The 13075-nt window shown below is 47.3% G+C and overlaps 1 protein-coding gene across 1 annotated transcript in view; it reads left to right on the forward strand.

Moving 5' to 3' along the window:
- Positions 1 to 10265, forward strand: part of LOC137562790 (prostaglandin E2 receptor EP1 subtype-like) — a 49133-nt gene extending 38868 nt beyond the window's left edge. Inside the window, exon 3 of the mRNA XM_068274486.1 lies at positions 9496 to 10265. Within this exon, the coding sequence (XP_068130587.1) occupies positions 9496 to 9741 (246 nt within the window). The 3' untranslated portion in view covers positions 9742 to 10265. The remainder of the gene's footprint in view (positions 1 to 9495) is intronic.
- Positions 10266 to 13075: the final 2810 nt, after the last annotated feature.

Here is a 13075-nt window from a genome sequence, read left to right on the forward strand (position 1 = left end):
TTCCATTGGTCTAGCACTTAGGGGAGGCGCTGGAGAGCGCTTAGCTATATATACTGGATGCTGGTCATTCGCTGGTTGCCTGCGATCACTACATGGTAGCACTCAGACCTTGTCTGTATCTGTGTTCTAGCATAGTTTCCAAAGGTGTTGATGATCAAGGAACTCACACCTTAACATTATGAATATGGAACTGTATTATTTGTTATGACCTTCTGCCTGCCTGACTACGGTATTCCTCTGAACTCTGATTCTGTACCTTGCTATTTCTGATATCCTGTTGCCAAACTCTGCTTGTTCCTGGACTCTGTATTTGCCTCCTGATTCTGTACCTTGCTATTCTGATATTCCATTGCCATACCCTGCCTGTTAATTGGATTCCGTATCTGTCTCCTGAATCTGTACTTTATCTGTCTGTGTGTTTATGACCTGGCTTGCCCGACCTCGAGAACTGGCCTTACTGTTAGAGGCAGTTCCCAGACCTGTTAGTGACACCCTCTCACTGGTGTCACTCACGCTCTGTCCTTCCTACTCTCAGCCTAGCTCCTCCCCCGGGAGAGTCTAGGCCATCGGAAGGAACATACTTCTGTGCAGTACTCAAAGTATACTGTTGCATCTAACACTCACTTGTTATCTCAGGTGTCCAGAGGTTAGTAGATATATCTGATTATCAGTGATACTGCAGATCACCAATAATCGGGTATATTCTGTATTCTCTGTGATACTGCAGTTCACCGGTAATCAAGCCCTCTCTGTGTTACACCGATCGTTACAGAACGGCAGACCAAAAAATGCAAATGGCCGCACACACTGACCGTCTGGGCGGACTTGCCACTTCGGTGGTAAACATCAACCAAGTGCTGGGTAATCACAAGACTATGATTGAAGCCTTGTCTGGTTCTTTACAAACCCTCCAGACAGCAGTGGATGAGGTGCGATCCCCTCCTAGCTCTGACATACGTTTGCCTATACCTGAGAAATTTTTTGGTCACAGATCTGACTTCTGAAATTTTAGAAGTAGAGTGTTATCTTACTTTGAGTTGAGACCCCGATCTTCTGGAACTGTGGCCCAAAGGGTCACATTTATTAAGACTTTGTTATCAGGCGATTCTCAGACGTGGGCGTACAGTTTGCCCACCGGAGACTTAGCTCTCTCATCAGTGGATGAATTTTTTTTAAAGCTATGGCAGTAATTTACGATGACCCAGACCTTGCTGCGACTTCTGAGCGGAAGCTCAAGCTTTTGCGCCAAGGCAAGGGTCCGGTCGAAGATTACGCAGCCGAATTTAGGAGGTGGTCAGTTTCAGCCAGGTGGGACACCTATGCCCTCTTAGATTGTTTTTTATCAGGGTTGGCAGATGAGGTCTCAGATCTCATGTTAAAGGGAAGGTTCAGGGACTATCCCAAAAAAATAAAAATCCCCATCCACTTACCTGGGGCTTCCTCCAGCCCGTGGCAGGCAGGAGGTGCCCTCGGCGCCGCTCCGCAGGCTCCCCGTGGTCTCCTGTGGCGCGCCCGACCGGGCCAGGCCGGCGGCCAGGTCGGGCTTCTTGTGCACTCCAAAATGCGCCTCACGGCGGCTTGCTGAAGTCATTGGACGCCCTCCGGGCTGTACTGCGCAGGCTCAGAACTACTGAGCCTGTGCAGTACAGCCCGGAGGACGTCTGGTGATGTCAGCGCGCCGCCGTGAGGCGCACTTTGGAGCGCACAAGAAGCCCGACCTGGCCGCCGGCCTGGCCAGGTCGGGCGCGCCACCGGAGACCACCGGGAGCCTGCGGAGCGGCGCCGAGGGCACCTCCTGCCTCCCACGGGCTGGAGGAAGCCCCAGGTAAGTGGATGGGGATTTTTACTTTTTTGGGATAGTCCCTGAACCTTCCCTTTAAGTCTGCCTGAACCTAAAACAGTCGATGAGGCCATTTCATCGGCCATTCGAGTCGACCGCAGGCTGCGCTATCAGAAACAGACCCGGGGTAGTAGTCATGTAAGAATGGTGTCCTACGCTGCGCCTTCAGTAACTCCACCTCCTCCTGTCTCGCCTCCACCCGAACCAATGCAAATTGGTCGGTCGAAACTATCCCAAGTGGAGCGAAGACGTAGGATGTCTGAGCGGCTGTGTCTTTACTGCGCAGAGGGGGGTCATAGAGTACGTAATTGTCCTAACAAGTCGGGAAACGCTACCGCCTAGGAGTTGTAGGGGGTAACACCCTAGGCACGCGACTTTTACCCCTAGAAGATAAACGGTTACTTCTTCCTCTTACTGTTACGTGGGAAGATAAAACTGAGGTTTCTGAGGCTTTTGTTGATTCAGGCTCTGCAGCTAATTTTATGGATTTCGAATTTGCAAAGAAATTGGGTATTCTGCTCACCCCGGTAAAACCACCCATTCAGGTTACGGCAGTAGATGATTCCCCCCTGCAAAGTAATCATCCGCTGTCTCAGACACCAGAGGTGGAAGTCACTATAGGGGTGCTACATAAGGAGAAACTGCAGTTTTTTGTGTTACACATGACCACCTCCACAGTCATCCTTGGCATGCCATGGTTGCACCTTCACTCTCCACAGATCAATTGGGCTACTGGTCAGCTAACTAGCTGGTCAACTCATTGTTTTCAGCAGTGTTTAGGGAGGGTGACACTGGGCCAGACCAGGATTCATTTGGAGGGTGTACCAGTACAATATTCCGAGTATTCCGATGTGTTCTGTCCCAAGGCTGCTGATAAATTACCTCCACATCGCCCATTTGATTGCCCCATCGATCTCCGATCTGGTTGTATGCCCCCTAGGGGTCATCTTTACAATTTGTCTGGGCCAGAGAAAGTGGCCATGCAGGAGTACATTCGTGAAAATTTAGCCAAGGGGTTCATTCGCCCTTCCCGGTCGCCCGCTGGCGCAGGGTTCTTTTTTGTTAAGAAAAAAGACGGAGGCCTTCGGCCATGTATTGATTACCGGGGCCTGAATAAAATCACAGTGAAGAATCGCTTCCCTTTGCCCCTGATAGATGACTTGTTTACACAGGTTACCGACGCTAAGATCTTTTCAAAGTTGGATTTACGGGGTGCATACAACCTGGTGCGGATTAGAAAGGGCGATGAATGGAAGACGGCCTTTAACACGCCCGACGGGCATTACGAGTACCTAGTGATGCCCTTCGGGCTGTGTAACGCCCCGGGCCGTCTTCCAGGAACTAATTAATGAGGTATTCAGGGAGGTGTTGGGCAAACAACCTCTCTGAGCACAGGACACACGTCAAGTTTGTATTGGACAAACTAAGGCAAAACATGCTTTACGTTAAATTGGAGAAGTGCATCTTTGAGGTAACATCTGTCACCTTTTTAGGGTACATAATTTCCACCTCGGGCCTGTCTATGGATCCTGCCAAGGTCTCTGCTGTGTTGGAATGGCCTCAACCAGTGGGGTTAAAATCTCTTCAGAGATTTTTAGGCTTTGCCAATTACTATAGAAGGTTCATAAAGGGTACTCCACTGTCATTGCACCCCTCACCAGTCTCACTAAGAAAGGGGCAGATACTACCCACTGGTCTCCAGAGGCTCTGCATGCATTCTCCACTTTGAAAGATTTGTTTTGCTCTGCACCCATCCTAAGACACGTTGACACCTCCTATCCCTTTATTGTTGAGGTGGACGCCTCGGAGGTCGGGGTAGGGGCTGTGCTGTCCCAGCGGTCAGGGTTGCAGGGTAGATTGCACCCATGTGCCTATTTTTCTCTTAGGTTCTCTCCGGCAAAGAGAAACTACGATATAGGCAACAGGGAGCTCCTGGCCATCAAATTGGCCTTTGAAGAATGGCGTCATTGGTTGGAAGGAGCAGAACATACGATTACAGTTTACACTGATCACAAAAATTTGGAATACATCGAGGGAGCTAAGAGATTAAGCCCCCATCAGGCTCGATGGTCATTGTTCTTCTCGAGGTTCAGATTTATAATTACGTACACTCCAGGTAGCAAAAACATTAAGGCAGATGCCCTGTCCAGATGCTTTGAGCCAGAGACAGCACAGCCCTCCGCCCCAGAGACCATTGTCCCACAGAAACTGGTACTAGCAACAACTGAGACTTGGGAAGATTGGACAGAGACTTTAGGTCCCTTTCAGCAGGACGTCCCGGAGATGAAGCCCAAAGGGGTTATGTTTATACCACTGCCATTCCGTCTTCAGATTTTACAGATGTTCCACTCACACAAAAATGCGGGACACCCTGGGGTCTCCAGAACACAGGATCTTGTTGCCAGGTGCACTTGGTGGCCTTCTCTGGCAACAGATTGCAAGGAGTATGTTAGAGAGTGTGCGGTATGTGCGAAGAGTAAGCCCTCCCGGCTGGCACCTGTGGGAACGTTGCAGCCCTTGCCCACCCCGAGTGAGCCGTGGACCCACTTGTCCATGGATTTTGTGGGTGAGCTTCCCAGGTCTGAGGGCATGTCGGTCATTTGGGTGGTAGTTGACCGCTTTAGTAAAATGGCCCATTTTGTGCCCTTGAAAGGACTCCCCTCGGCCCAGGAGTTGGCCGATTTGTTAATCAGTCACGTTTTCCGATTGCATGGCATTCCGGAAAACATGGTGTCAGACCGGGGAGTCCAATTTGTTTCGAGATTTTGGAGGGCATTTTGTCACCAAATGGGCATGGAACTGTCATTTTCGTCGGGCTACCACCCACAGACCAATGGTCAGACTGAAAGAGTCAATCAATCATTGGAACAGTTTTTGAGGTGTTACGTTGCAGAAGCGCAAAATGATTGGGTCTAGTTTTAACCCTTCGCAGAATTTGCGCACAATAATTTGAAAAGTTCTTCCTCTGGATTTTGTCCATTTCAGATAGTGACCGGGAAGTTGCCTAAATTCTCCCCATTGTCAGTCGCCTCCACTCCGTTTCCAGCTCTGGAGGCCTGGCAAAGGTCATTTCAAGACATGTGGTGGATCGTGAAAAATAATTTGGAGAAGGCGTTTCAAAGTCAAAAAGGTCAAGCTGACAAAAAACGCTCCTTAGAGTGGAGGTTTCAGCCAGGAGACTTGGTCTGGGTGTCCACACGTCACTTGACCTTGAAACAGCCCTCAGCCAAATTGGGGCCCAGGTATGTGGGTCTGTTTCCAGTAACTAGAAAGATCAACGATGTTACTTATGCCATTGATCTTCCTGCCAGTATGCGTGGCGTGAGATCCTTTCATGTGTCCCTGCTTAAGCCAGCAGTCCAGGTGGGTCCCACTCCTCCTCCTCCTGTGATGATAGATGACCAACCTGAGTACGAAGTAGAGAAGATTTTAGACTCACGCATAGTTCAGAACTCAGTACAATATCTGGTTCATTGGAAAGGGTATGGTATTGAGGAGAGATCATGGGTACCTGAATGCTGCATGCATGCTGACAAATTAAGAAGGGAGTTCCACGCGTTGTATCCTGAGAAGCCTGGTAGGAGCTGTCCGGAGTCCACTCCCCAGGGGGGGGTACTGTGAGGAAACGCGGAAAAGCCGCCGCAAGTGCTCAGAGTGAGGCGGCTGTTTCCGCATCTAACATGGCGGCACAACGCGAAGAAACCGCCGCATGCCGCATGGGCAGAGCGGTGGAGTCCGCGTTGGATGCAGCGGATTGCACGCATAGCAATACTACTGACATTGTGGTTGGAAGCGGGGAAGCCGCCGCTTGCTTGGAGAGCGGGGCGGCGGCCCCCGCGCCCGAATCAGCGGATACATTGCAAGACATGTCTGGTGTGGCTGGGACTGCTAGTCCACACAGGTTCAGAAGGATGCGCGCGCACGCTGAGAGGCAGAGCTTATATGACAGCCAGAGAAGAGTCAGCTGACCAAGCGGGCCAGCTGACATTTTCACCACCTTCCATTGGTCCAGCACTTAGGGGAGGCGCTGGAGAGCGCTTAGCTATATATACTGGATGCTGGTCATTCGCTGGTTGTCTGCCGTTGCGATCACTACGTGGTAGCACTCAGACCTTGTCTGTATCTGTGTTCTAGCATAGTTTCCAAAGGTGTTGATGATCAAGGAACACACACCTTAGCATTAGGAATATTGAACTGTATTATTTGTTATGATCTTCTGCCTGCCTGACTATTCCTCTGAACTCTGATTCTGTACCTTGCTATTTCTGATATCCTGTTGCCAAACTCTGCTCGTTCCTGGACTCTGTATTTGCCTCCTGATTCTTTACCTTGCTATTCTGATATTCCGTTGCCATACTCTGCCTGTTAATTGGATTCCGTATCTGTCTCCTGAATCTGTACTTTATCTGTCTGTGTGTTAACGACCTGGCTTGCCCGACCTCGAGAACTGGCCTTACTGTTAGAGGCAGTTCCCAGACCTGTTAGTGACACCCTCTCAGTGGTGTCACTCACGCTCTGTCCTTCCTACTCTCAGCCTAGCTCCTCCCCCGGGAGAGTCTAGGCCATCGGAAGGAACATACTTCTGTGCAGTACTCAAAGTATACTGTTGCATCTAACACTCACTTGTTATCTCAGGTGTCCAGAGGTTAGTAGATATATCTGATTATCGATGATACTGCAGATCACCAATAATCAGGTATATTCTGTATTCTCGGTGATACTGCAGTTCACCGGTAATCAGACCCTCTCTGTGTTACACCGATCGTTACATGATTATCTCTAATCCCTGTGTCTAATCTGAAGAGCACTAGCTGTTAGTACTTTACAAGAAAGACTCCACCTGCATAAACCTCCTTAGCGGTAATCATAAGTCCAGCTCGGGGTGGAAAAAACAAGCCAGGAGCGGTTATCCCGAGCGTGACTCGTGGTAGCTGGCAAGAGGTCTATGCAAAGCAATGCACGCAGCAGGCGTTTTCACTCACCTCCTGGAGGATCCTGATGTTGGCCGCCATGACGACAGACGGCGATCTCACTATAGGGATACAGCACCACCCGGAGGAGGACGGAGGGAAAGCATCATTACTTATCTACAGGGTGCAGCTCCTCTGGCTCCCAGACCGTACAGCATTTGCCATCTTCTCTACCTGACCGGCAACATTTGGAAAATTTTAAAGCTCCCAGCTGTGTCTCACATGTGGGCACTGCAATGCATGCTGGATATCCTTACATCCACTACATCTCCGGCATGCTTTGCGGTACGTGCACATGAGAGAGACCTCCTGAAGCTTCAAAATCCTCCAGATGAGATGAATGCCATACAGGCCAGGGCCAGAGGAAAAGCAAACCATAGGTAAATGGTGATGGTTCCCTCAGCCCTCGCAGCCCCAACAGTACACACCGCTACGAACATCCCTTATGGGGAGATTTATATAAATAAAATAAAAAACAGTGCTTGGGTCGCTTTAGAGAATTTCTTTGAAGTTGTTTGCTGGCTGCGTCCCACACTATTTTATGATACTACCATCCTGGTTTTTCTCAGAGAACCTCTAAACAGTCTGTCCCAGTTAGGGGGAGCTCTGACCTGCAGTATTGTGTGCGTGTGGATGTGGGTGTCTTCATCTCAGGGGTAATTCTAGGTTTCGGGGAGGGAATAGCTTGCAGCATTAGTTACATAGGAACTCTGGAGAATAAAATGAATTGTTAGCTTCTGATGATACTGGCTGCCTTGCTGATCTCAGGCAGCTCCAGCACACAAACCGACAGACATGAGCTATCAGTGCCAAGTTCGTACGCACGTCCAGTGTTGCTTGCTTGTGCTGTGAGACATAATTGATGGACCTCCCACAGTGAACTCTCCCTAGCTCTGCTGTAGGACTGGAAAAGTTTATCATAGAGTTTTTCTCTGTTTCATGTGATTTCTTTTCAGTTCTTATTCACAGCAATCTCTCCTGACACAATGTTTACACTCTGCCTGTCTTGATTTCCATATTATTTGTTCCAGTCCAGAAACTTCCATGTCGATGCACTGATGGTCTTTATGATAGAGCAAAGTGTTCTGTACATGCAGATAGGCACCCAGTATAAAAAAGTTAGAACTCTTTTATTGAAGAAAAACATGCAGAGAAATATCACGCACCACCATCAGGTAATGCAGCTTACTTAGAACAGAGAGGAACACAGAGAGAATACAGGAAATCACAATACCATAGAGATCATTGTCTTACATTACAGACAGTGACATTTTGTGGTTGCTTTACTATACTGCAGTTTAGGAAATAATGTTGTTAAAGGAAACCAGATACGTAATACAAAAAAGTTTTCTACATACCTGAGGCTTCCTCCAGCCCCATACCCGCGGATCGCTCCCACGCCGCCATCCTCACTCTTCTCTAGCTCCAGTACCGGGTCCTGTAAGTTCTGTCAGTTGCAGCCAGTCTGCACAAGAAAGCTGCCCCCTCTACGTATCTCTGCGGCGGCCGCAGGTCTGTCTCACCATCTGTTTTTTATGGTGGCCACTTAGGATCCAATCTTTTATGTCCAGAATACCAAATCTATGCAGTAGAAGGATAAACTGAGTGAATAGGCTTTGAATGGATATTATTGGTACTCCTTCATATTTCATAGCAATGGCAAGATTGGACAAAAAACTTTGTATCACTGGTGGGCACCTTTAAAGAGAACCCGAGGCGGCATTAAAATAATAAAAACAAAATACTACCTGCTTCACGCCGCCTCCCGGATGCATCTGCACCTTTCCACGCCGATCTCCATGGCCCAGTTCATCCTCCACAGCCATTGTAACGTCCTATCACCGGCGGAGGAAATCCAAGATGGTCGGGACTTGGAAGTACTTCCTGGGTCACAGCTTTGTTTGCTGATTGGAGGAAACAAGGTGATGAAGTCGGGGGGAGTGATGTGGTGGAGGCAGGGGAGCGAACTGATAAAGGCGTGGGGAACAAAGTGATTGTTGGCTGGAAGGGGAAAAAGGAGGCTAGCGACAATCAAATTGTCGCTAGTTTTGGTGGGACAGCAGAGCCTAGTGGGGACTGAAAAGCGGCACCAGAAGGACACAGAGGCATGTCATTGGGCAGAGAACATGCCTCTGTGTCCTATAATCTACAAACAATCCACCTCAGGTACTCTTTAAAGGCAGTGGACCAGCAGGACAGACGAGCAATGTGCATTGTTTAAAATGCAATACATATGTCAGCCTCCATATCTCTCTTGGGGCCTTACCCAAAGCAGGGGCCTTCCATGCTGCTAGGGCCACAAGCACCTTAGCAGCACCACTGACTTCAGGTGTCCTTTAAAGGGAATATTCATTGAAATGTGATGTGGCCAGTTACTTACCTCGGGCTTCTTCGAGCTCCCTGAAGTTCTCCAGTTCCATCACCGTCATTCCACGTTGCTCCAAGACACAGAATGACCGTGAGGGACCAGGAGGACTTCAGGGGGCTGGAAGGAGCCCCAGGTAAGTAACTGGCCACTTAACATTTAAATAAAAATAAATAAAATATAAATACAAACAGACAATCTCCTTTACAAACTACACATACAAACACAAGAGCCCCTGCCCAATCTAGCCTACAATCTAGGATATGAAGCTTTATAATATGTGTTTCTCTAACAATCTTTTATTGTCTTTTATACTGCAGGTCTCCGTGGTGATGTTACAGGCTGGTGTCCCTCTCCCCCGACCCAACTGGCTGCTCTTCACCGTGCGCCTTGCTTCCTGCAACCAAATCTTGGACCCCTGGGTGTACATCCTCCTACGGCGCGCTGTGCTCCGCCGTCTCGGCAGCATCGTGGTGAGAGTGGCTCGTGTACGAGGAGGCAAACCAATTCGATGGGACCCCAGAGACTTCCAGAGCTCTGACCGCAGTGAAGTCAGCCGCTTGTAGACTTGTAGGCATGAAGAACAGACTGTGTGGGGAGACCAGCCTCTTGCTCTAGATATTGATCTTGCACTGGATTGCACAGATCTTCGGGAGAGAAACCAATGTACTCACCATTATTAGAACTTTGTTGTTCATGCATGGTAGTAGCCCAGAGAATGCTAATTATCTAAGAACGTGTCTATCTTCTTCATGCTTCAACCTTGACAGATAGATGAACACCTAACTGTACTGCCGATCACAGCAGTGTAACACTGGCCATATATTGAATGAGCAGGCCCTCAGGACATTCTTTCCTTCATCATTTTGCATGGTGATCCTCGGTGCCTAATAGGACAATTTCCAATTTACAGCCTATCCCTGTTCAGCGTCATAATATCTGTGCTTGTTCTGCAGAGAACGGTGGCTGGTTGGAATACATTTCCAGATATGTTGTATGCATGAAAAGATGAAAAGAAAGCAGCATACCCCATACAGGGGTGATTGTCATGGACAAATTCATCATCAGCACACAAAGAAAAAGTATCCATCTAGGCAATAATAAAGTATTCAAACCTTATTAAGTCCAGTAAACAAAAGTTTATTAAAGAGACACTGAAGCGAAAAAAAAATTATGATATTATGATTTGTATGTGTTGTACAGCTAAGAAAAAAAACATTAAGATCAGATACATCAGTCTAATTGTTTCCAGTACAGGAAGAGTTGAGAAACTCCAGTTGTTATCTCTATGCAAAAAAGCTATTAAGCTCTCCGACTAACTTATGCTGGGAATACACGGTTCGTTTTTGCCTTCGTTTAAACCTTCGATTCGTTCGGTAAACGAATCGAGTGTTGAAAACGTATGTGAAAATAGTCATAATCTCATTATAGTTTCGATTAATAGACCCCAAAAACGAACGACTAGTGATCGAACATGTTTGATATTATCTCTCTTTATCCATCTAATCGAGCCATTGGTAGGCTTAATGGCTGTTCAGATCGATTATATATTCGTTTATGCTAGTCCGTCCCTGTAAAAAGGGATTTTCGTTTCGTTTCTTTGCAGCCTTCGATCATTGGAAAAACGAAACCATCAGAATCGGAAAAAAAAACGAAACCGTGGGTGGTGATATTAACCGTATGACCGATTATTTCGGGATCGAAAAGGACAAAAGGCACAATCGAAACGAAGGTTTAAACGAAGGCAAAAACGAACCGTGTATTCCCAGCATTAGTCGTGGAGAGGGCTGTTATCTGACTTTTATTATCTCAACTGTAATTGAACTGTTTACTTTTCCTCTGCTAGAGAAGAGTTCATTACTTCACAGACTGCTCTGAAAGACTCATTTTGAATGCTGAGTGTTGTGTAATCTGCACATATTATAGAGTGATGCAATGTTAGAAAAAACACTATATACCTGAAAATAAAAATATGAGAATATTTTCTTTGCTGCTAATCTTCCAGTAATTATTCATAGTACACAACCAATTCATTATATCATATATTTTTTTCGCTTCAGTGTCTCTTTAAGGGAATATATCCCAATCAGACCAATAAAAACATTTAAAAATATGATAAAAATGCATGGGGGGGGGGGGGGGGGAGTATTCCACTACATCCACAAGTATAATGACATATAAATTATGCAAATGTATCTGGTATAGTTTGAGCAAAGAAAATTACCTGACACTGACACCACTACAGCCAGAAAAGATAAGTACCCCTGATGTGACTGAGAGGGAATCACATTTCCTCTTAAATATTCTGCCAAACCGCTGCAATTCACTCCACCTTCACCTTTCGGTGGGCATGTGCGTGACCAGTGACGTGGTGACGTCATGTGCGTGGCCACGCAAATGCCCAGCGAAATGCAGAAGTGGAGTGAATTGCGGCAGTTTGGCAGACTACTTAAGAGGCAACGTGATTTCCTCTTGGTCACCACTGGAGAAGTGATGAGGAGTCATGGAACACGTGAGGGGCACGGGGGTGCAACATACCCTCCACACCACATCACGCTGGTCGTTGAGTAAGATCTCTTGCCTCTATTTCTAGCTGGATCAGATGTTTATTTTCAGGGCATGCACTGCTTTTTGACTATCTCTAGCCAGCATTATACAAATTATGGTCAGAGGTACTTATCATTTCTGGCTGTAGGGGTGTCAGTGTCAGGTGGTCTTTCTTTGCCCAAACTATACAGGATGTATTATATGTTTGCCTATATACTTGTGGATGTAGTAAAATACTTCGGGCATTTGCGTGGCCACGCACATGGCGTCACCTCGCACATTGTCACTGGTCACGCACATGACGTCACAGAGCACATCTTCACTGGCCACGCACATGCCCACTGAAAGGTGAAGGTGGAGTGAATTGCGGCGGTTTGGCAGAATATTTAAGAGGGAATGTGACTCCCTCTCAGTCACATCAGGGGTACTTATCATTTCTGGCTATAGGGGTGTCAGTGTCAGGTGGTCTTTCTTTGCCCCAACTATACAGGGTGCATTATATGTTTGACTATATACTTGTGGATGTAGTAAAATACTCCCCCCCCCCCCCCCTAATTTTTATCATCTATTTACATGTTTTATGGGACTGATTGGGATATGTTTCCTTAATAAACTTTTGTTTACTGGACTTAAGGAGGTTTGAATACTTATTTTTGTCTGGATAGATACTTTCCCTTTGTGTGCTGATGTTGTATGCATGAGTCTGATCTTGTGGGGATCCCAGTTGTTGCAATTAATTCTCTATCAATGTGAAATCACTGCACAGTTGTTCTCATTCTATATGTAAAAGATTATGACTATTAGCTTTTGACCTGAGGTCATTTCTCCTGTGTAAGTGGGCCTGCCTACAACTAACGTTATGTATCGTTTAAAACCATTGTGAGCAGGGCTGGCCTTAGGCTTCATGGCACTGTCCCCGGTTAACAAATGAGATAGGGACTTGTAGGTCTGTTGTTATCCTTTATCCATTTTCTTTTGTCCCCCTCTTTTCTCCCTGTGCCTCTTTTGTCCCCCTCTGTCTCACCTCAGTTTGTGCCTCTTTTGTGTCCCTCTGTGTGACCTCATGTTCCCGTCTCATCTCTTTTCTCCCTGTGCCTCTTTTGTCTGCCTCTGTTCCCCCTGTGCCTCTTTTATCCCCCTTTGTTACCTCTTGTCCCCTTCTGTCTCAGCTCGTCCCCCTGCCCTAGCCAGATATAGGTGCCCCCAGCATAGGTATCCAGGTACAGGTGACCCCAGCATAGGTAGCCAGGTATAGGTTCCCCCAGTATAAGTGGCCAGCTATAGGTGGTGCCCCAGTATAGGTAGCCTGGTGTAGATGCCCCCAGTATAGGTAGCCTGGTATAGCTGGTGCCC

This window comes from Hyperolius riggenbachi, chromosome 3, assembly GCF_040937935.1.
Source record: "Hyperolius riggenbachi isolate aHypRig1 chromosome 3, aHypRig1.pri, whole genome shotgun sequence".
Taxonomy (NCBI): Eukaryota; Metazoa; Chordata; class Amphibia; order Anura; family Hyperoliidae; genus Hyperolius; species Hyperolius riggenbachi.